This window comes from Contarinia nasturtii, unplaced genomic scaffold (assembly GCF_009176525.2).
Source record: "Contarinia nasturtii isolate CC-2019 unplaced genomic scaffold, AAFC_CNas_1.1 Cnas_scaffold_1037, whole genome shotgun sequence".
NCBI lineage: Eukaryota > Metazoa > Arthropoda > Insecta > Diptera > Cecidomyiidae > Contarinia > Contarinia nasturtii.
In genome coordinates, this window is record NW_022198383.1 from 2,053,948 (window position 1) to 2,077,785 (window position 23,838).

Below are 23,838 nucleotides of genomic sequence, written 5' to 3' on the forward strand. Positions count from 1 at the left end.
AACGTCATCGCATTGACATAAAAATATTGAACGCGCACTTTGGATTTATTGTATATCTGCATCGCATAGTGAAAAAAACACCACACAACATATTACATTGCAAATGCATAATTACCCTTAAATTTTTCGAAAAAAAAAACCATATAATTTGTTTTTTATCACATACCTTGAAAATTGGAAACTATTCGATATTTGTTTGAAACAACAACAATAAGAAAAATGCCGGCACCAGAGGTTTGTTTTTTTTTTTTAAACAAGATTATCGGTCATTTGCATTCACGTACATTTTTTTCTCGTTTCGACGTGGACGCTGTGAATTTTAGGATGGCAAATTGTCGAATGGAACGGAAACGAACGGAACAAAAGATCACAATGGATTCGGTTATGCGGACGCAAATAAGAGTTGGGCTTATTTATTGCTGTTCAATTTGTCAAAGATGTGTAAGAAAAATATTTGACCTTGAAAGCGAAAATTCCATGTGAAACAAAATAAAAAATAACATTTATTCCATAGGGCGCAATGGATCCAGTTCAATTGACCAGACGTTAGAACAGTATGGAGCTTATGAAGTTCTTGATTATATCGTTACACATTTATCGCGACATCCATTTTTGGCATTTGGCATGTCGATTTGCGTGCTATCGTGTGCGTTGCCATTTATCATTTTCATGATATTTGCTATTGCGACTGTGATTATGACTTTTACAAGTTTCGTCATCATTGAAGGTCAGTGAAATTTTGCGTGTGTTTGGTTTTTTTTTTACTTTCATTTTTTGCATGTTGCACGGACAAGTAATAAGTAACTGTGAGTAATTTGCATTTTACTGTTGTTATTCATCATTAGGAACGTTAATAACAATGGCTTCAGCTTTATTGTTTGGATTTTTGGGAGCTGTCATAATTTTCTTCTTGTTCTTTGGATTCGTCATGATGGCCGGATACTTTGGATTGGTGCAAATCTACGAATTGCTTGATTATCCAAACAAACGTCGTGCTATTGTCGACTACTTTCGAAGCACTCCAGCAAATCCAACAAAGAAAAAGAACTGAATGGAAAAACTCGCCTTATTTTGGAGAAGAACTGAACTTATTATGTCAGTTTTGCGTAGCAGGAATCACATTCCATCAAATGCACATCATAAAATAGAATTCCAAAGATAAAATGCACATTTTTCGGTCTCAAAGTTTATGTTTAATCAAATATTTAATGTTAGTTATGCTATAGAATAATTATTTCGTGCTCTCTCCTTTAGCAATAATATTTTTTTTACATTTAAAATCGCATCGGATATATTATTATGCATTAAAGAAAATAAATGTCGATATTTATATAAATGAATATTGTTCATGATTAACTGCATCTTTTTTTTGATTGAAATAATTACTTCTATTTTAAAAAAAAAACTCTTACTTCATATAAAAATTAACTATTTTTTTTGCCTTTATCTAATTTCAACACGATCAACAATCCAAAATTGCGTTGAATTTATTAATTTTCTCTTGAAGAATGTCCTCCTTATCGACCACAGCCTCTCGAATACACAGTCGTAGTTTCTGTAGATCGGGCAAAGCATTATGATCCGGAACGTTGATGAGTGAATAGAGAACATGCTCCCACAATGGAACGTTCAAATACGATGACAAACCGTCGGTCAGAATGTATGGCCGAATAAGACTGTCGTTTTTCTTAACGTTCATGTATTTGCCACAAATCAATGTGTGCATTGTGCTTGCCATGCAAAACAAGTCGATTTGATGTTTCCACGGTTTATTTTCCAGCATTTCGGTGCAAACGAAATTCTTTGTGTTGATAACCGATGTGAATATTTGATTTGGTGGGAAAAAGTTCAAATCAATCGATCGACCGTAGTCAATCAATTTTATGACAAGTTCATTTCTTCCGTAGCTTAGTCTAGAAAGGCAAATAGAAAACGTACGTTGTATTTTCATTAGAAATTGTTGGTATCACAACAAGAGAAAGAAATGTTTCTATTTTCATTTAGTTTGACTTACTTTTTCATGACCAAAAAATTGTCTGGTTTAATGTCACCGTGTACGATATTCGATGCATGTAAATGATCCAAGATTGAAAGCATTTGTTCTGAGAAAATCATTGCAATGACTTCATCCAGATTGCGACAAGTGGTTGATTTATGTCGATTGCATATATCAAACAATGATCCATATTCGCAAAGTTCAGATGCAAAAATGCTGGAATTGTGACCAACCATTGCATGCTCCACGCACATAAATCCAGAAAGCTAAAAATAGAATGCAAAACAAACATAAGTTTTCTGTGTTTATTTGAGTGAAAATCGATTTCTGCGTTTCATTACCATTTTTGGGTCTTCAATTCGGCTGGCAATCTCAAGCGATATGTAGAATTCCCATAAATTCGCCGGCCGTTCCTGTTTGAATGCGTACATTTTCCCGGTTTTTGTGTTTTTACCACTGAAATTACCAAATAATAAATATTATTAACACAAATGTTTTTTTTTCTTCTCAATTTTTCCGATCCAATTCACCAACCTGTACACGTAGCCAAAGCTCCCATGTCCGATTTGCTTGTCAATGTCGAACGTGTTGTTGCCCATTTCTAATACGGCATTCAATTCAATGGCACGTACTCTAGTTGTGATTTCTACGTAATCCAAACCTTTAATGTATTCGATGAAATCAATATCGTCCAAAAATGCATTCTGCAAATGCATATCAAATGGATCGATTTCTTTCACAGCGCTGATCGTTTCATTCAATTTGGGATTGGTTGCAAATCGATTTTTAAATGGGCTGTGTATCGTTTCACGGCGTGTTTCTTTGGCGAACGATTTACAAATGTCTGACAAATCTTCAGTGTCCTCGACAACAATTAATGAGCAATTATCTTGTTTGATAGTCGACGACTTCGATGGAGTCACCAGAATTTCTTTGAAAGATTGTTGAACACTATGAATGTCATCTTTTGAAATAGTTGTATCGTTCGCTTTTGTTTCGTTCATTGGAAATTGACTGGGACGTATCGAAACCGGATTGCATATTAGAAATTTCGGTGCTTCAACTGCTTCGGTTTTGGTTCCAATGTCTGCCATCTCATCTTCGGTCAACTGAATGCTAAGATCCAAATAAGTATTTATGTCATTGTCATTGTCTTTGATGCAATTATAGAATTCATCATCGATATTTCCCCGAGATTTGTCTGCGTCCGCTATTTTATTCAACGGACTTTTGCGTTCTTCCTCAATATGAATCGAATTGAACTTTATGTCAGTCGTTATGCTAGCTGTCTCCTCGATGCTTGTATCTCGCAATTTATCTTCGATTTGCATTGTTTCAGTCTTAGTTCTGTTCATCGCTTGTGATTTATCGTTGATGATTGAGATATTTTTCGGTACGTCGGTGACAATATCGATTTCGGGTAATTTTGACATCTCCGGATTCATCGGAAACGCACTCAAATTACCAATGGCAAATGTGCTTATATCATTTGATGGTTTTAGCGCTGTATCAGTTTTCTCGTTGTTAAAATTCATCGTTAACACATCGGTGTCTTCTTTTGGCAATAAAAATATCGAAAGATCATTCGAAGCGATCGGCTGAGGTGGTTTGACTTCTGATTCGTTTGCTTTGAAATACTTTGACATATTTTTCGTTGTATCCACGGCCATTTCGGGCATGTAAATTGATGGTGCTTCACATTTTTGTGGAATCACTTCAATGTTCTCAACGACGTTTGCTGAACCATCATATCTGGCAGTATCATTCATCAATTTGGTTGAACTCAACTGAATTTGCTTGAAAGATTGTTGAGCACTATGAATTTCATCCTTCATGATGGTCATGTCATTAGATTTTGTTTCGTTCATTTGAAATTGACTGGGACGTATCGAAACCGGATTGCATATCAGAAATTTTGGTTCGGTTTGATCTGGTTTTGACACAACGTTCTCCGTTGTTGGTCCCATGTCATCCATTTCATCATCATTCAATTGAATACTGAGATCCATATAAGTATTTATGTCGTTGTCGTTGTCTTTAATACAATCGTAGATTTCATCATCGATATTTGTTCGAGATTTCTCTGCGACCACTGAAACAAGTGCCATTTTTCATTTGATTAAAATAAAGTCCCTTTGAATTTCCATACAAATTTTACATACCTGTTTTATTCCATATACTTAAACGATCTGCCTTCGAATTTGCTTCAATGCCAGTTGTAAGATTTGCTGCTGATGATGCTCCATGCGATTTTTCTTCGGTTTGTATTGTTTCAGACTTTGTTTTGTTCATCGCTTGTGATTTATCGTTGATAACAGATGTGTTTTTCATTACATCGGCGGCAAAATCAATGTCGGGCAATGTTGGCATCTCCGGAATCATTTGAAATGCACTCAAATTACCGATAGCCACCATGCTTATATCGTTTGGCTGTTTTGGCGCAGTTTCTGTTTTAACATCAGCGAAATTCGTTGAAAACACATCGGTTATCGTGTCCTCTTTTGGCAATAAAAATACTGATTTATTGTACAGCACTGACTGGTCATTTAATACGGACGGTGGGAGTGCTGGTGGCGGTGGTTCAACTCGTGATACATTTGCTTTGAAATATTTGGACATATTTTTCGTTGTATCCTCCGGTAATTCTGGCATATAAATGGATGGTTCGAATGCGGGCGGTAATTGTTGCGTAAAATTTGTTCGATTCGCATTAAAGTTTGGTAATTTTTCGGTATTCTCTTCGATAAAATTGATCGGAGCAATTGTGAGGCCAGTGTCTTCTTGTAGTATTTGGAAAATAGGCTTATGTGGCATTGATGGTATTATCGCTGTCGATGACGTCAATGTTGAATCGAATGCTTTTTCACTCTTCTCTTGTGCTGTACTTACTCGTCGAGTTAATGTTGCATCATTTTTGGTGAGTGTTTTGGAGCTCCAGTTCGATGGTTCTGTTTCAGCTCGTGATATCTCAAACATTGACTTCTCTGCACGTTTCGTTGTTTCATTCACCTTCGCCGACACTGAATTCTCTTTTTTCGCTTGAATTGCCGCAGCTTGAATCTTTTCTTCGTCTTCGTAAATATGGAATTGGCCAGCCGGTGGTAATGTTTTATCGAATGCAATTGTCGCTTCTTTTTGCAATTCAAGTGCTTTTGACACATCGACTGGTTTGGCTATGACGTTCACCGATGGCATGGATTCATTGGGTTTTGGTGGTTCTTCTTGATAAATCTCAAAGCCAAGCGCTGATATTTTTCTTGTTTCATTCTCTCGATGGGTGGTGGACATAGTTGACGATGACATTTTTGCTGCCGTGCTATTGACCATTGTATGATGACGATAGGTTGACATGGCTACCGAAGATTGTTGTGTTGTATGTTTTGTAAAGTCAAAATCTTCAACCGATGACGATTTACTCGAAGCCGTGGCTGCTAACGATGAAATTGTAGCACCATCTTCCGTAGTTTCCATTATTGCAGATAATTTTTGCCGATAAATCTCTGGCGGTTCGGCTAATACATATTGCGCATCCATGTCAGCCAATCGACATGTAAATGGTTGCTTAGTTGTGGCAGCATTTTGTTCTTCATTCGATGGTGGCGTAGTATCACTATCACTTCCAAAGTCAAGACCTTTGGTCACCACATTTTCCGGCTCTGACATTTTGGCTGTTTGTTTTTCCACTTTCGGTGTACTGATCGATTGTGATTTTATAAAGAAATTGAATGTTTGTGTCGTACATCCATCCAGATCATCTTGAAATACTGACTTTTGAGCAGGCACGGCCTGCGGCACTTTAAACATATTATCATCAACTTCAGTATCTATCGGTTCGTTATCTTCGAAAATGTTGAATTTTGACACAGTTGGACGATTATAAGACTCAGCGGTCTCTTCGTCTTCATTAAGCTTACGGCGTAGCGTTGGTGGCGATGCTGTTTCTTGAATTGTTGTCAGAGTTTCGAGTGTTTTTGCGAAATAAACGCTCTTACGTTTTGGTAAACTCGTTTTCTTCACCGCTCCGGTGGGCAATGGTGGTTCCGAATTTAAAGTGGTTGGTTCTTCTTCTTCATTCTCTGGCATTGGTGCTACGGCCGGGGCATGTTCAATAATTGATTTTCTGGACGTTGATTTGCGTGGTGAATTGGATTTTCTTGGTAACATCGACTTTCTTCCACCCAAAATCATTGATCTTCGATTTGCTTTGCGATTGTAGATCTCTTCAAGACGCTCAAATCCACAAGTAATCTCCATTTCGGCATCTTTTTGGCTCCTCATTTCACCATTTAACCATTTCGATTGTAAAATTTCCTCTGGTGAAAACTCATCAATTGGCGTATAAACGAGACTGATATCAAATCCAAATTTGCGTTGACCATTTTCAATGATATCCATATAGTTAACCGGTGACAGTTTCCAATCATCTTGTTTACGATTTTTCCGTACAAAATGTGGTGGCAATCGTAATGGAATGTCGTGGCCATTTTCCCAAATGGCCGCCTGAGTTTCGGTGAAAGTGTTTTTGATGTTATTTTTCTTGAACCATTTATAGGCACACAGCTCTTCCAATGAGTAGCATTTATCTTTGGCAGGGAATAGCATGAATTTATCGTAATTATACAGAGTATTCTTGCCCGGTTCGTCGTCTCGATGCAATTGAAATAAGAATTCCTCTTGCGGTAGATTTTTTCTCACAAAATCCCTCGGCAATTGAATGCCACGTGCATAATTGTTGTCTTTTTCGTCCAATGGTATTGGTGGCGGTAGTAAATTATCATCTTCCAATATCGAAAATGATGGTTTTGTCGAACTGGCACCGGAAAACAATGGATTCGATTTGATTTTTGCCTTATTCCATGGTCCCGGTTCACGCATATTCTCCTGCTTTTTTGTACTATTGATAATCGATTGAACAACCGATGTTGAGGCCACTGGTGATGTTGGCTCTTCGCCGTTATCCTCAAATATTTGTACATTTCGATTGTCCTTAAGACGCGAATTTCGACTCGACGCACCATGTTGCTCAACACGACCGGGATTATAACTTTTCACCGCCGACCCAGTTCGAATGCTGCCCACATGACGGTGTTTATGTGCTCGCAGCGACGTTAATGCCAATCGCTGTTCCTCCATTGTCGAACGGAATTCACGTTGTGCCGATTCATCTTTGTACAATATGCGTTGTGACATTGAAAAACCGAATTGGCGATGCGCTTGCTCAAGCAACTCAATGGGCTGTGCACGAGCATCCAAACCCTTACGATAAACCGATTCGGCCTTTTCAAAATTGTCGCAATAATCATAGTAGTGCGCCCAACAAAGATATAAGTCGGCCACCATTGTACCGATGCCACTGTTGTACAATTGCTCGTAGAATTGTGGCGGATTTGACTCTGAATCGATCTGTTTCAAAGCAACAAAAATATTTCTGTTTGAGCAATTTGATATGAAATGATTTTCTTACGAATAAAATACTCACATATTTGATGTACAGCTTCACCATTCGACGATCTTGAAAATATCGTCTGTTTTCTTCAAATTCCGCCAAACATTTCGAGAGTATTTCATGTAATGCTGACTCCTTGCCACTTTTTGGATACACTTGTTCGACCCACTCAATGTAATCATACCATGGCTGTAGTGGATCGTCTCCCACATACGTTTCGATTGCCTTCTCAAATTCACGGCGCTGTTCATGCAATCTTTCTTGGGTCTCTTGATCCGATTCAGCATGCAATGCAGTTTCCAAATGTTCAGCATTACGACCACTAGCCAATGGCTGTATATTCTCCTTTGCTGTATCAAAGTCCATTTTTTTCTCGACTCTTTAACAAATTTTTTTTCAACACAAAACAAAAAACAAACACCTTTCGCTCACAAAAATACTTATTCCAATAAAAATTCACTCAATTCAAATTATTTATTCGAATCATCTTTAATATGGTTTCTTTTTTAAAATTTCGATTGCAATTGTTTGTGAAAATAACACTTTTCTGTAAACATTTAGTATTTTACTGAAATAAAACGATTTTTATATATTGACTGTTGATGTGCACACATCCTTTATGTTATACATCAATGTGAAATCCGTTAAAATACGAATGAAATGTTTGCAATTTGACATTTCAAATGTGATAGTCTCCATACAACGAACCGCACTATGACTCAATGCTCATTTCAAATGGTTATTTAACTGAGTGAAATCAACGGAATTTATTTAAAAAAATTCTTTTCATTTTTTTTTTCGTTTTTTTCCACTTTTTGGAATGAAATAAAATAATTGAAATCCATAAAATTCTTTAATAATATCGAAGTAAATATTAACATAGTTGCAGTGTGAACGCACTCAGTACAAAAGAATCTCTCCACAACTCTCTGTCTCTACAACTAACACCATTACAACGGCAGATGCGTATTGAAACACATACAAGCGCATGTCAAAGTGTCTAAATGTAGACATACATAACATATGTCAATGCTAGTTGCTGCGATCAATTTATTTGCGTTTGTTTGTATACAAAGACGCGCTGAAATCAAATTTAATTTGAACAAACACAGAAATCTTTTGCAATCATGTTTATTTATTTATTTATTTTCATTTTACTCTCTTATATGAATCGAACAGTAGTTTATTTGTTCTTGTTTCATTCTTTTTTACATTTAAATGCGTAATAATGTCATGCATATTTAGATTGAAATTTTTTTTTTCAGCAAGTTCGTTGGACGACTTTAAATGCCATAGATGTATGCGAAAACGTTGAAGACACTGGTGCTGTATGCATCGACTATGATTGAAATCATGTGCTCATTGATGCCGCCCTTAACAATGTATGCTTGTCCTAAAGTCGATGTCTGTAAATAAATACGAATTTTGCTAATTGTTTCTTTTCTGCACAAATGTGGACAATTCAATATGTACCTGATTCACAACGATTGCAACATAAGTGACTTGGGCACCAAAACCTTCGCTTGGGTACGTCAATTGGATTTGAACATTATGTGGTGATGGCCAGCTTTGATTTTGTCCGCCCGATGCAACTAGTCGGTCGCCTGAAAGTGACCGAGAAAAAAACCATACATAAGTGATAACTTTTAAAATGTTGCGATCATTTTCGTGACGCGCATGCTAATAGAAACGGAATTACCAAATTGGATAATTGAATTTATTATTCCGTTGGATTTATAGAATACAAAACGACTTGGAATGAATTTTAAAGAATATATACACACACACGGTTACTGTGTCAAAATTGGTGTGAGAAAAAATAAATGAATTTGATATATGTTATGAATTTATTTGCGACCACAAAACGCCGGCCGAAAAAAAAACGTCACTTAATATGTTCTACGTGATGTGGTTTCATTCTCATGTGTTTAATTCTCTAAATCGTGTGTAATTCCAAATAATTGCTGGAAACTATGAATGCGTAAGGTATGATGAGAAAATAATTGATGTACGTTTAGTAGTTTTCTAGCAACCAGTCCAATGACTCAACAATAATGGTTGTTTTTTTTATGACTAAGGCTTGAATTTTTATACAATTTTTTTTTTTGTTGTTGTCAACAATTGGTTTTAGTTGCAAAATGAGAGTGATATACAGTTCACAGTCATTGACCGGTCAACAATACAGTATTCGAAATTTAATGGATCAGTGACGTTGACGCTGGATTAAAATAAATTTAACGCGTCAGCATCTGTTAAATTAATTAATTTAATGTAATAAATCAATAAATATATCTGTTCAACGATCAGATATCATAATAATTCATTTAGGTTTATTAGAGAATAATCTGAGTCTAAAAAGGGGAAACACTTGGTTTATATAAAATTAATTAACTTTAGTGGCAATAATGTTGTTAAAAATATCGACGAAAAAATCCCAAAGTAAAAACCGCAAATAGGCTCATAACGTGGGCTCAAATCACCTCAGATGTGTATTTTTTCTGCATAAAGAATGGAATATTTGTCGGCGCCATAGTGATCTTTTTTTGTCTTTACTTACTTGAAACGCGAGCACCGATGCTATAGTGTACGAGTTTACCATAACTTTTCGATTCCAACATATGAGAGTGTTCGGGTTTGTGTGCGATTTCATCGTTCGTATTTGCAGCAGATTTAATTAATAAATCACCATAAATTTCAGTATCGAAATTATTTGCATCTTTGTAATCCGCAAAGAAAGATTCCTCACTGGCAATCATGCCAACGATGAATACAACCATGAAAATCACAACTTTACGTAACATTTTTTTTCCGCTTTTTCAAAAATTGACGACTGCACAGAAAAATCTACAAACTTCTCTTTAATGTGTTAATGTCAAACTGGCTTCTGGTACTAATTTCGTTGTTTCGTTTCAAACTAATGACAAATTGCAACGACATCGCTCTCTATATATTCATAATCGGGAGTTTATGTACTCTTTGCACATACATGTCTCTCTTTCTGGCCCTTAACACCCTTGGCATTCAAATAAGATTGTATTGAACGCATTTGTTGAACGATGAAGAAAGATGAGGAGAAAAGAAAAATAAGCAAAAACAACATCAACTTATAATAATTGACGAATAAGTGTCGATTTATCTGATATTTATTTTGTTTTTGTACAAACAGAAACTGAAAATGATTTATATAAAATTGATTTGCAATTCACTTGACCATGACTCACATCATAACACATTGCATTTTTTCCGAGAAAAAAAAAACAGAAATAAAATAGAGTCGAATAATAAGCGAAAATTCACCATTTTCTCTTTCGTAATCACAAATAAGAATAAACAAAAACAAACGATGATTGGCTATTTGTGATAAGCATTCATAATTTTAATAAATCTTTATCGTTGTTCAACGTATAAAATGATATGGGTACATAGTACGTTTCGTTATACTAAGACCAATGACGGTCCATAATCAAGATTTATTTATATACGCAAATATTGATATTACAAATACAACAGTGAAACATGCACAAATAATGTGGACCGATTTTCTATCGATCGCAATTTCGCTGCTTGTTTATATTGGTGTGAGAGAGGTTAAAAGTTTAACGGTCAGAGCAGTTTGTGATTATGTGTAAATTTAGGTCAAAATCAATCAAAACCAACTGATTATCGCTTGACATTAAAGAGTTTGCTCCGGAATCAACGTAAATTATTTACTGTGTGGCAAAGCGTTCGACAGTGCTTCGTATTTAGTCGAACAGCAGACACATAAACCATACATCAAAATCATATGGTAGAGTATCTGATGCGTGTCGAAGACGGTGACATTGGAAACCGGTATCACAAACTCAGACGTACGACAACTATTCGCAAGCAAGTGAGCTCACAGACATCATAACCACTGTCAAACTAACCAAATAAACAAACAATTCGATGTGATTGTGTTCAACATCGGTGTATGGTGCAGAAAAAATTCTTGAATTCTTTCAGTTTCGATTTGATTGCAAATTTTGGTTCAGTGTGCCGCATTTAAGTTGAAAGTGAAATCAATTCGTGAATAATTTCATAGAAATAAAATAGTGGAGCGAAAAAACCATGAACTTAACTCACTAATCGCCTTGATGCCTTATCAAATAATAGTAACAACAAGTCAAAGTGTAAATTGTATTTGCTTGTGTGGCCTGAATAAACATCGACCGTTTGGGAAAACCCGCATTTTTCGCAAACATACGTTGTGTTGTGATAATATTTTCACTGAAACTATCGACGCAAGGGACTTGTTTTCATAAATATATTTCAAGGAATCAAAATTCAAGAAATCAATGGAATTTTTTTTTGTGTCTTATGTGTCGTTGTCAAAGTGGTTCTTCAAAGTAAAGTGAACAAGAAATTAGTTAAATAAATATTAGACGCTTAGCTGTGACTCACTGTGTTCAAAATCGGACAGTTTTTGTTTGCCATTGATAAATCGTGATTGGCAACGTATCGAAGCAGACGCACAAGAAATGGATTTTGCATTTATTATTGCATTGGCGATTGATTTCATATTCATCATTGGATATGGTCAGGCACAAAGATTTGGTAATTCGAACTATTTTGTTTATTTCATTAATTTGATTAATATTCAAAGTTTAAGGCGGTTTTGTAATCGACGCTTGAATGAGGTGCAAATCTCAAACGATTCAGCCCAAATTGCAATACTATCAAAGATTTTTCAAGCATTGATTCATCAGAATACTCTCAAACAGACATTCTAAAAATACGGCAAAACTTTGCGCGAAAATCCATTGTCGTTGACATTTCTGCTGAAGTGTTTCATATGTGCATCGATGCACGTATACACCACAAGTTTGCAAAACGAGTATTCTTTCCACTATTTAGAACATAAGAGAATTTTTCGTAGTTTATGAACCAGTTTTATCACTTATCGGAAGCTTTTAAAATTATGACATCGCACTAAAATCACCGGCGTAAATAAACAATTATTAAGACATTGAAAACCGGTGGATTAGTCAAAATGAATACCGTGATTTTATTCAATCTTTGATGGTCTTCATTCGTCGAATTGCCACCTTGATAGTTAAAGTTCGTCGAACTATCCGCAAAACTCTATTCGCAAGCGAATAAAAACAAAAAAACACATGTGAATGAATATGTGTTAAACGTTGCGTTCTTTTTATTCTTTGTTTACAGAGGGGAGTTCGTGTACTTTGTCCGATGGCAGCAGAGGTACCTGTAAAAATGTCGCACACTGCGAATCCATAATAGAAGGTTTACAATCGGGTTCATTAAGATACGATAATATTGTTGGATGCTCATTTGTGGTAATGAAACCGGAATCAACTCCGTGTTGTTATTTTGTTTTTTTTTTTTTTTTTTCGTTATTGTATATTTTACTCGATTTCATTCAATTGGTTTTAAACAGGGAACCGTTCAAATTGCTTGTTGTGCTGACGAAAGACCATTTCCAGGTCGAACACGACCGACACGACCAACGCCACCAAATACCGATTTTGTCTTTACGTAAGTGTTTTCCATATAATTTAAATATTTTGCATGATTTTTCAACGCTTCGAGGTTTTTGGTTTTGGAAATTATCACTTCTCACCTTCTGCATGAAATAACTCAATTCATCTCACAACGATTCCTGTTTACACAAAATTGTCTTTAGTAATCCATAGTCGTTTTTTTTTGCCGTAACAATCACTTTCAAGTGCTAAGTGCATGTTCGAAGAGTTTTTTTTCACGCTTTTAGAGATCAACTTCATTTCGTACGTATAGATATATACCGGACGATGGACCGGTGTGGCCATCATCATATTCAGAACCAAAACCAAATCGCTTTATAAATGTACCGTCAAGAGTAGCATCGAATACGGCAACAAATCATATAACAAATTTTATTTTTCCAAGTGGACCACGAAAAACCACAACAACACCAACACCGATAAAACCAACATTGCTACCATGGATGGAAGATGTTTTGAGTGATTCAAGAACACCTAGTCCGACGATAGTCTATACGACAACGTCAAAATCGATAGCAGTGAATACTCCAAGAACGACGACGTTAAATTCATTTTGGAATGAATGGTCCGTAACAAATCCCACGATGGTTGATGACTTTTCAAATGGTTCAAATCAAGGACGAGATATATATCGACAAACAACAACAACTGATATGCCCGATTGGTTGAAAGATGTGTTGAGTGATCATTCAACGAACTCAAACGTAATGAACAATGGAAATAATCGTCCAATTAAAACAACGACCGTACAAACACCAGATAATATGCCGTCATGGATGCGTGAGGTTTTAAATGAACATTCAACTGCAACAACGACAAAGAAGTCGATAATTGGTGGTGGTGGTGGTAGTAGTAGTGGTAGTAATAGTTATGATGATTTATATGTATCGCAAAACAGGTATTTGACATGATTCGCTGAATCAAGTAAATTTGTGATCCGTCCATACATCCACTCATTACACGTAATAAGATGGTGTCTGTGCCTTCATCAAATCGATCATTGTTCTTATTTCTTTGTATTTTTGGTTTGCTAAGAAACCCGAAATTCATTAAATCCTTATTTTTGTCCAACGTTTTTTCCCGTCTCTATTTTGGCATTTGTGATTGTGCTTGGCTAATATGTGTGTATCGATCTTTCGCATATCAAATTTATCGATAAGTAATGAAAATGATTCGTCATCATTTGACAGACCGACATCGCCGTCGAATCGGGTTACACAAAGACCGACGTCATCATCTGGATCCAATACAAATTCGAGATATAGTCCGGGCACCAAAGCTGAATCGGGTAATTCATAGATGTTTTAATTATGCATTTGATACTAACTACTTCATTTAAAATAGCATGCGAAAGATATTCAGCGCTACCAGTTGCCATATCGTGGAATATTTTGGGCGGCATACCAACTTATAGAGGTTATATATAATAAAATAAATAAAAAAATATTTTTTTTATTTTATTTTACTTTCATATTATTTTCTAACAGGCGAGTTTCCGTGGATGGTAATTTTCAAACCAAAAAAGCATGTGATGGCAGCATTTCAGGTTTCTTTATTTGTTCTAGGCTGCGCTGGGATACAGAAGCAAGAGTGACATCAATTTTGATTGCGGCGGATCACTCATTTCTGACAACTTTGTATTGACTGCAGCACATTGTGCGCCACCGAGACGACAACCGCAGCTGGTTCGACTTGGTAAAGTGAGTCATTCAAAAGAGTTTTAATTGACACCATATGACTTAATAATGCATAATTATTCAAATACAATTAGGTGACTCTTTTCACAAATGACGATGATGGTCAGCCTTTCGACGTCGACATTCAGGTAAATTTACAGAGAAGAACCACACCACAATTTCACATTCATTGAAATTACTCATACGAATTAATCATTATTATTATTATTTTCTCAATTTCAAAACAGGAAATTATTCGTCATCCAGACTATAAATCATCGACAAAGAAAAATGACATCGCGTTGGTTAGGCTTGCGCAACGTATTCAATTCACTGAAAATATTCGACCAGCATGCCTACGAACGGATTTGACTGACATTCGACCTGAAATTGAGATGTTAGTTACTGGATGGGGAACCACCAGTTCTGAACGTAAGCTACAAACTGTGGCTGAATAATTGCAAATTATTTAACAATAAAAAATGTATTTTGTTTGCTGTGGAATTGTAGGAACAGTACGACCATCGATATTACTTAAGACAAATGTTACATCGATGCCATTACAATTGTGTAATACAACGCTCCTGAACTACAATCGTGATGCAAATCAACCGAGCTTGCGCGAGGGCTTAAGTCAGAGTCAATGCTGTGCATTTGATCCAATGGCCCGAAACGATGCCTGCCAGGTACCAAACTTTTTTTTTTCAAATGTTGTTAAAAATTAATTTATACCAAAAATAAAAATTTGCTCTTGTAATTTAATTTAAAGGGCGACAGTGGTGGACCACTTCAAATATTTCCACACTCATCGAATATTGCATCGGTCGTTGGCGTTGTTTCATTTGGAATCAGTTGTGGAACAACGCTCCCTGGCGTTTACACAAGAGTCGCCTATTATTTACAATGGATCGAATCAATCGTTTGGCCAAACCAATGACGATACATTGAACCTGCCTTAGCATTAATTATTAAACGATAAATAAATGAAATGTTTGAAAATATGTAAAATTATTCCGAAAATAAAGTCCATTTTGTACAAAATTATATGCTTTTATTCACGGGAAATGGTTATCAATGCAATTTAATGTAAGATTTGAACATAATGTAAGTTAATACATATAATCGAAACCAATTTCTTTGAACATAAACTGACTATTTAGGTGAAAAATTCCTTTTTTTTCAACTAAAAGTAATACAAGCTTGAGTCATTGCATTCTTTTATACGTAAAGTACCATAATTTACTTGAGAGCGTGTCAAATCGTCTATTTTTGAAGAAAATTAAGTAAAAACATCAATCCGTATTGAATCTGAAGAATAATTATACAGTAAATCAAAGATGTGATAAAATCCATTCCTGACCAGTGAGCTAGCAAAGAAACTGTGTTTCTTACTAAATTATTTCAAAGAAATGCATACGCAGTTATATCTGAATACATTATCATAGTATAGCTCGCCCACAGACTATATAAAGGGTGCTTCAACAAGAATGCAAACATTTATATGGAAAAAATAAATAAATAATTTGAGTTTAACTAATCTTTTTATTGCTAACAGTAGCTCTATGTCTACCATTTATAACAAAAAATAAGAAATTATCCCATTCGATTTCTGTCTGTATCACCCTTTTTCTGCGTATACGCCAGCAACCTATCAAAATCACTTCACACATAAACTTGAATGTATGAAAATCACGTTTATCTTGAGCGTTTAAAAATGCCTAGCTTCAGCAAATTAATATCTCAGTTGCAAGCTGTTGTGGTCAACGTAAGGTTTGACCGATCAAAAAGTAAAATGTATCATCTGCGTAAATTGTGCGTCATCATGGCGATTTTATTGACTATGTCAATAGATTTAACGAAACCGTTTTTTATTTTTGGTAAATTAAATTATATTACATACTTTTGAATGGCTTGGCCCATAATAAGAAAAAGTTTACTACCTACCTCTGCTTTATGAATAAATTCTATTCTGCTTGAAATGTTTTGCAGAAGGAAGCTCTTGTCGTTTGCATACAGGTGACTATGGTATCTGTAAGAATGCACTAAAATGTAAATGGGCGATAACGAATCTGAGAACGAATCAAATGAATTTGAGCGATATACGAATTTGTTTATTTTCGGTGAGTCTTCTCTGAGAAAACATTTTAAATGAATAAATTGTCCAAATTAAATTTTCTTTGAATACAGGGACATGATGACATCATTTGTTGTGGAGATGAAAGTTTAATTACACGCATCGATGAAAAATTCACACATTGCCAATTGGAATTTTTATTTGAGTGAGTTTTTGCATCTTTATTCACAATTCAAGGCGTGAATTTGACGGATAATGTTTATATTTCAGTTATAAATGCACCGATCGAATCCCAGAGCGTACGACTGAAGTGAACATTGATAACAAGAAACCCATTCGCGGTGCAAAAATTCGTGATGCATGCACAAAATATTCCGCTTTTGCGAAGCCTTTCATTCCAGTGCACAGTATAATAAGAGGTAAAACGGCCGCGTCAACTGAATTTCCGCATATGACAGCGCTCGGATATCGTAATCGTGAAAATACTGATTATACTTTTGATTGTGGCGCCAGTTTGATTACAGATCAATGGGTCGTTACCGCTGCCCATTGTATTGGTCGTAAAAAGCCGGTTATCATTCGGTTTGGAAAGGTAAATTAAATATTGCATTTGAATAAAAATGAAAGATGCGAATTTCTCATCAAAATTCCCATAATACGAAGATTTTCCTACATTCTGAACACGACGAAGGGATCGAAGAAGGAGCCGATAGAAATATATCGGTAATATTTATCATTTTTAATTCATACGACACAACATTGTATAATTTTTTTTATTCTTAATCCATCCTTAGAGAATCGTTCGAAATGAATACTCGATAATTACAAAGAAAAATGACATAGCATTAATTCAGTTCATTGGCAGTATAGCATTTAATGATATCATTCGTCCGGCTTGTATACGAACTGATTTGAACGATATTTCTGATTCAGAAAGCTTAATCATTGCGGGTTGGGGGACAATCGAACCAGAAAGTAAGAAATAACAGAAATAAAAATAGATACAAAATATGACAAATTAGTTTGTTGATAGGAACTAATCGATCCGAAGCGCTTCTGAAAGCAACCGTAAACACAGTCCCGTTGGAAAAATGTAATGAAACTTTGGTGCGATCGAATTTGGGAAATTTGTCGAGTTTGCGTGGACTGAGTTCATCGCAAATGTGTGCATCGAATATAGTTGAAGGTATTGTATGAATAGAAAACCGTCTCGTCCATTTTTATTAATATTTCTTGATTTCTTTGCCAAAATGTCTAAATACTGTTTTTACTACTCTGATTATTCGAAGGAAGCGACGCTTGTCAGGTATAGTACTGTCTATATTGGTTAAACATGTTTCCTCTAATCCATTAATTACTATTGAATAGGGCGACAGTGGTGGACCTCTATTCATTCACAATCAGCAAACTGGTGTATCACATATCGTTGGAATTATTTCATTCGGCATATCATGCGGCACGGAATTACCGGGCGTCTACACTCGTATTGCTTCGTTTAGTGATTGGATTGAGAACATTATATTTTCATAAATTAAATATTAATTTAGAAAAAGATCGACGAGAACGTAATAAAAATGAATTTCCAATTTCGAAAGTTCCATTCTTTTTCTCTTTGTAACAATGAATTTTTCGTAAATTACCAAATGAATCATCATCACTTATGCATTTTTCCCAGTGTTTGATTGATGCGATTTCAACGTTTGATGATGAGTCGTCACAAATCATTTGTAATTGACACCTAAATTAAACTGTTATTGCGTTTGATTGATGCATATTTATTATCGGCAGTTGAAAAAATTGTGAATTATATTTTGATATCAATTTCCAGTCGCTTTTTTTTCGCAATCTTACGAAATTCGTGAAATGATTCAAAATAATTGCTATAATGAAGATAAGTAATTTAATCAAATTGTGGTTTTAGGCTGTTTAAATATATATGATTTTGATCTCTTCTAAAATAACCGAAATCAACCAGGGGAATTTTTGCGAATTATTTTTACATCTTCTGATAAACAGGATGGAAGTTGTTAATTCCAACTAAAAACCACAAACATCAAATCATCTGTGTGTATTGTGGTCGATTTACACAAAATATTGACGCATTGAATAAGAATTCATAGAATATACGCGTCTCATTCAGGTGATCAGACACTGTAAAGTGATCTAATCTAGTAAGTGTCGGTGCTGTAAATTTGATTAAAATGTTAATCATCTCAACACTTGCGTTAGTTACTTTATTAAGGTTGATATTTCTCGGTCTTCCTCTGTATACAGTCTCACTCAGTCATTGTTTCTGTTTATGTGTTGTTGTGTAAAACGCAATTTTCTCTCGCAAAAAGAATGAGATAAGTAAAAAAAACACGTAAATCAAGCTACTGAGATGCAAAACACATTGCTATCATACATCTTTTCTCCCACTCCAAACAAGCGAGATTCATTCGAATAACCGCCATCCACATAATATTCTTACGAGAGCGAGAGAGAGAGACAAAGATCGTTGGAATCATTTTATTGACTGGCTAACACACCTGCACTACCAGTTTTTTTTGTTTGAGTCAAAGATTTCAGTCGTTCAACTAAAGTTCGCTACATCGAACTATATAAACGTGAACTGAAGCCAAATCCGCATCAAATTCAAAAGTGAACCGGTGTTGTGCGCAAACACACGTTTGTTAATCAAGCGACTGGAAAAACCATACGCACGTTTAATTTCTAATTAGAAAGTCTTGTCGATCGTTGTTATTGCTCAATCAATGCGTTGGATTTAAAGCTGAAAGAAGCATACAGAAGTTAAACAGAATAACGTTTATACTTTATTTGGTCTTATCAAACACGACTACTTCAACGACCATAACGATACTAAGGAGATGTGGCTACTCTTATAATTCTGGCAATTGGTGATCATTCGTGAATTATTGCTCTTAAAGTGCAGTGCGCAAAAATCAAAAGTTAAACCAAAATTTGTGACGAATAAAAAATGATAAACATGTTTAAAAAATTATCACATACATTCACGGCGACAGTGTTTTTATTGGCATTTGTCGAATTCACCGTTCAAACAGATCTCTTCGGTAAGGATAACTAATAATAAACTAATTCTATTTCAAGATCATACAGATTTATATGCAAGAAAACAAGGTGTGTATGTGTGTGTGTGTCAAATGGGTAAATGTCAAAACCATTTCATTGTTATGCTTATCATGTGAAATGCGATTGTAACGCGTCGTTAAACATGTTCAGAATGAGATCATTCAAGTTAATCTCTTCTTTGAATTGACAATTGCAGCAAAATATTGCTTATAAATGCGCGTTTTAATGATAATAATAATTAAATCAATGGATTCCCTATAAATAATCGGGCTGCAACTCAATTCATTTAAAGTCTCATTTAAAGTGTATATCTATGGGAATTTAATTAAAGATTACGAACGAACAAAAACAGGTTTTTGATATCTACTAAATAGTAAATAATAATACAATATTGTTATTGTTGTGAGTGGTTCAACGTTAATATACAAATGTCACAATTGTAAAGCTATCTCATTTCGTCTATATGTGATTTTGACTTAAAACCCATTGTTGTATTCTCGAAATAAAAATCTGTGACCTCTTCTCCGATTAGTCACCGGGAAATTTGGATTTATTAAACATATAGCTCACATTTGAACGGTTACATTCTGGTTTATCAATTTAGTCAAAATTCTTATGCCTCTTGACAAATCGCATTGACTTTGGCATGAGAAAATAAATTTCAGAAAATATATTCGGTATTTGTCTCGAAAATTTATGATTTTTATTATTCAAAGTTCAAGTTAACTGCGTTTTGTGTTTGTTTTCAATGATATACACATCAAATCGGCAGAGTTTATAGAGTGTGTTTGCCATAAAAAGTACAATTGATAATTCTATTGAAAAAAAAAAAAAAAAAAAAAAACAGAAAAACGAAGAGATACTCTAACAGAATCTTTAGCAAAAATCCCAAATTGATAAGAGCTAAATCGAAAGAAATACGAAAACATTTTATAAATAAAAGTTGATCTCAACATTTTACAAAAACTGTACTTTTTGTTATGAAAAATGATATTTATTATACAAATTTGTATAACTTTACGAATCATTAGACGAATAAAGGAGTAATATTCAAGTGTCTATTTATATTTCTTTCTTTCTTTCTTTAGAGGGACATCCATGTGAAGTACACACCGGCGAAATGGGCGTTTGTAAAAGTGCCGAAAATTGTAAATGGCTCATCAATAACTTATATTCAGGGAAAATGAACTATAGGGACATTCGTCGTTGTTCATTTATGGTATAGTTTTTCTGATTTTATGGACCTTCATCCAAATTTTATGTTCTCAAAATATTGAACCAATTTAAACCCAAAAAATCTGATTACAGGATAATGTTGAAATTGTTTGTTGTGCCGATGAGCTCAAGCCAACAACGGAAAAGTCGAAATCTCCGTGCGACATGGGGTTTATTTTCGAGTAAAAATCATTAATTAATATTTACTACATTTACATTCGCAACAAATTAAATAAAAATTCCATTTTCAAATAGTAGTTTCAACTGTGATTCAACTACATCACCGAGTCCACCAATTGCTCCAGACTTACCAAATAAATTCAGTGGTACAAAGTCGGCAGCGGCTTGTCAGCGATATGCAGCTGATGCAACACCATACAGTAATTGGAATATTATCAATGGTTTACCTGTTGGACAAGGTGAATACCCGCACATGGTAGCTTTGGGATATCCGATCAAGGACTCAAATGATTTTGACTTTGATTGTGGTGGCAGTATCATTGGTGATCATTGGGTCGTTACCGCCGCGCATTGCATTAAGGAGAGAAGAAAACCGACAATTATTCGAATGGGAAAACTCACCTTGCACACTTTTGACGACTATCTCGACCCGATCGATAGAACAATCAAGGTAAAAATCGATTGAAATTAATGAGAAAATATATTTTTTAAATAATTTTTTTTTATTTCAGCAAATCATTCGGCATCCAGATTATTCTTCAATTCGCAAAAAGAACGACATTGCATTAATTGAATTTGAGGAGTCGATTGAGTTTAACGATCGCGCAAGACCTGCATGCATAAGAACCGATACCGCAGATGTGCCAGAGAACAGAGAACTGATCATCACCGGTTGGGGTTCTATTGAACCAGATCGAACGAATCGATCGGAAATTCTGTTGAAAGCAAATGTCACAACCATTCCCTTGAATCAATGCAATCAAACACTTGTTAAATACAATCGATTCGGGAACCAGCCAGCTCTACGTGCATTGAGCTCTTCACAAATGTGTGCAATAAATACGATAGATAATCGAGACGCGTGTCAGGTGGGTGTATAGTACTGTGTATTGGTTGAAATTATTCGCTCTAATCCATTAATTATTATGAACAGGGTGACAGTGGTGGACCAATATTTTTAAACGACGCAAAAACCGGATTATCAACTATCGTAGGAATCGTTTCGTTTGGCGTTAGTTGTGGAACCAATTTACCGGCAATTTACACAAGAATCGCCTCATACACCGATTGGATAGAAAAAATAGTATGGCCATAATATGGTCCGAAATGAAAACGTTTCAACTTATGTGTGATATTGAATTCAAATTGACGATTCATTAGTTCTTATTAGATTAAAATTTGTATTTATCGATTGTCTTGATAGAATTTTACATGAATTTTCTAAGCGACACTCTTTGTTTTTCGCACACTCCTATGTTTGAAGTAATTTATTTATGAAATAAGTCACAAAAAGAAACGGAATGCAAAAAACATGTAACAAAAAATCCGAAGAAAAAAGTGAAACAAAAAAAAAATTCTCAAACGATGAGAATGCACGTTCGTTATAATTTTATACTACGTATTAGTTTATAAATTAATAAAAATCGCAATAGATCAAGCAAAACCGTTGTCGTTTATTGAGTCACATGTAAAGATTGAAAATAGTTCGGCTTTGCGCTTTGAATTTTATTATTTGAATTAAATCGACATAATAAACCCGAAGATAACACCAACTAATCAGTTTTTTAATTTAACAATGCAACCATGTGCTATTGGTTTTGTGGATAAGAATTCGGTATAAATTCTGACATTGCAATCGTTAAAAATCAGTTGTAATTTCGTTGTGGAAGAAACCTTCAGAAATGGCATCGTTACCAATGATCATAGCTTGTTTGGCACTTTTCGGTGTCTGTAATTTTGTGCATTCAGTGACTTGGGGCGAATTGGATGAAAAGATCGAACTAAACAATATCGGCGTCGTTCTCAGTGCCACCGCCAGCAAACCTGTACATCAGAACTTGACGAAAACCGTCAAAGAGCCGAAAAACTTAACAAAAACCGTCGATGAACCGAAAAACTTGACAAAAAACGTGCAAGATGAAAACTTGAAAGTCGATTTCAGTCCGCGATTTTTACTAGAACCACGAGCCAATACACCATCAGCATCATCGCGATCAACTGTCACTTATAAACTTGGCAAGCGTGTCAGTGGTAAGTAACATAGAAAAGAGAGAGAGGAGAGTACAGTTGCTTGTCTAATTTATTGGTATGAATTTCAGGCGATCGTGTTGTTGCATCTGATTCACAAATTCAACAATGGACTGCTGCTCAAAATGTTACACAAAACATTACGTATCCAAAAACGGGCGTCGGTTCAATAATAAGTTTTGTCGAAATAGTAGTTGAACAAAGTACTAATTTGGGTCGGGGCTATGTGACAAGTGGAGGCGTTGGCCAACGTCAAATTTCAATCACCATCGAAGCTCAAAGGACCACTTTGTTCCGACAAACAACACAAATCTACGGTTATTGATCAAACACATTCTTACCCCCGGGACCAGTTATTACACTTTTTAAAATGATTCCACTGCACCAATCAGTTCACTTGAATTCATGGGATAAAATTTCATTATTTATAGAATGTAAACAATAAAATGCACATCAAGCAATGAAATTTCACGTCTTTTATTTTCATCTTTTGCTCTTTATATTTCCGTTTGTTAGAAAATAAATTCGAAAAGATGATATGAATGAGCCAGAATAAAAATCCGTGTTCCACTTTTATGGACTCAAATTACAAGTTGACTTTTTATTCTGAC

General features: G+C 35.1%; 7 protein-coding genes across 8 annotated transcripts; 5 read left to right on the plus strand and 2 right to left on the minus strand.

Moving 5' to 3' along the window:
• The first annotated feature begins 11 nt into the window (after nt 1-11).
• Nucleotides 12-1,356, plus strand: LOC116344490. Its single transcript, XM_031773069.1, has 4 exons — nt 12-234; nt 324-441; nt 515-727; nt 846-1,356. The coding sequence occupies exons 1-4, from the start codon at nt 220-222 to the stop codon at nt 1,049-1,051; spliced, it is 552 nt and encodes a 183-aa protein (XP_031628929.1). The 5' UTR covers nt 12-219; the 3' UTR covers nt 1,052-1,356.
• Nucleotides 1,177-8,083, minus strand: LOC116344486. Its single transcript, XM_031773065.1, has 6 exons — nt 7,476-8,083; nt 4,159-7,399; nt 2,531-4,088; nt 2,338-2,452; nt 2,015-2,262; nt 1,177-1,913 (listed from the first exon to the last, which is right to left on the minus strand). The coding sequence occupies exons 1-6, from the start codon at nt 7,806-7,808 to the stop codon at nt 1,463-1,465; spliced, it is 5,946 nt and encodes a 1,981-aa protein (XP_031628925.1). The 5' UTR covers nt 7,809-8,083; the 3' UTR covers nt 1,177-1,462.
• Nucleotides 8,084-8,557: 474 nt separating this feature from the next.
• On the minus strand, nt 8,558-10,370 carry LOC116343931. Its single transcript, XM_031772259.1, has 3 exons — nt 10,000-10,370; nt 8,916-9,046; nt 8,558-8,848 (listed from the first exon to the last, which is right to left on the minus strand). Exons 1-3 carry the CDS (start codon nt 10,241-10,243, stop codon nt 8,726-8,728), a joined length of 498 nt encoding a protein of 165 aa, XP_031628119.1. The 5' UTR covers nt 10,244-10,370; the 3' UTR covers nt 8,558-8,725.
• A 748-nt stretch (nt 10,371-11,118) lies between these two features.
• Nucleotides 11,119-15,681, plus strand: LOC116343787 (serine protease persephone-like). The gene is made up of 12 exons (XM_031772024.1): nt 11,119-12,017; nt 12,630-12,760; nt 12,862-12,959; nt 13,350-13,862; nt 14,155-14,252; nt 14,309-14,380; nt 14,452-14,468; nt 14,530-14,664; nt 14,736-14,789; nt 14,889-15,072; nt 15,151-15,326; nt 15,410-15,681. Exons 1-12 carry the CDS (start codon nt 11,942-11,944, stop codon nt 15,575-15,577), a joined length of 1,722 nt encoding a protein of 573 aa, XP_031627884.1. The 5' UTR covers nt 11,119-11,941; the 3' UTR covers nt 15,578-15,681.
• A 723-nt stretch (nt 15,682-16,404) lies between these two features.
• On the plus strand, nt 16,405-18,270 carry LOC116343789 (serine protease persephone-like). The gene is made up of 9 exons (XM_031772027.1): nt 16,405-16,517; nt 16,630-16,760; nt 16,828-16,919; nt 16,985-17,306; nt 17,378-17,437; nt 17,509-17,689; nt 17,748-17,900; nt 18,004-18,020; nt 18,083-18,270. Exons 1-9 carry the CDS (start codon nt 16,433-16,435, stop codon nt 18,242-18,244), a joined length of 1,203 nt encoding a protein of 400 aa, XP_031627887.1. The 5' UTR covers nt 16,405-16,432; the 3' UTR covers nt 18,245-18,270.
• Nucleotides 18,271-19,296: 1,026 nt separating this feature from the next.
• Nucleotides 19,297-22,752, plus strand: LOC116343788 (serine protease persephone-like). Of its 2 annotated transcripts, none has more exons than XM_031772025.1 (6): nt 19,297-19,785; nt 20,893-21,023; nt 21,113-21,201; nt 21,275-21,650; nt 21,712-22,068; nt 22,134-22,752. In XM_031772025.1, the coding sequence occupies exons 1-6, from the start codon at nt 19,692-19,694 to the stop codon at nt 22,293-22,295; spliced, it is 1,209 nt and encodes a 402-aa protein (XP_031627885.1). In that variant the 5' UTR covers nt 19,297-19,691; the 3' UTR covers nt 22,296-22,752. The 2 variants fall into 2 exon arrangements, with proteins under 2 accessions (XP_031627885.1, XP_031627886.1); XM_031772026.1 differs by having other exon boundaries at nt 21,278-21,650.
• An 86-nt stretch (nt 22,753-22,838) lies between these two features.
• Nucleotides 22,839-23,693, plus strand: LOC116343790. The gene is made up of 2 exons (XM_031772028.1): nt 22,839-23,230; nt 23,299-23,693. Exons 1-2 carry the CDS (start codon nt 22,882-22,884, stop codon nt 23,550-23,552), a joined length of 603 nt encoding a protein of 200 aa, XP_031627888.1. The 5' UTR covers nt 22,839-22,881; the 3' UTR covers nt 23,553-23,693.
• The last annotated feature ends 145 nt before the right edge of the window (nt 23,694-23,838 follow it).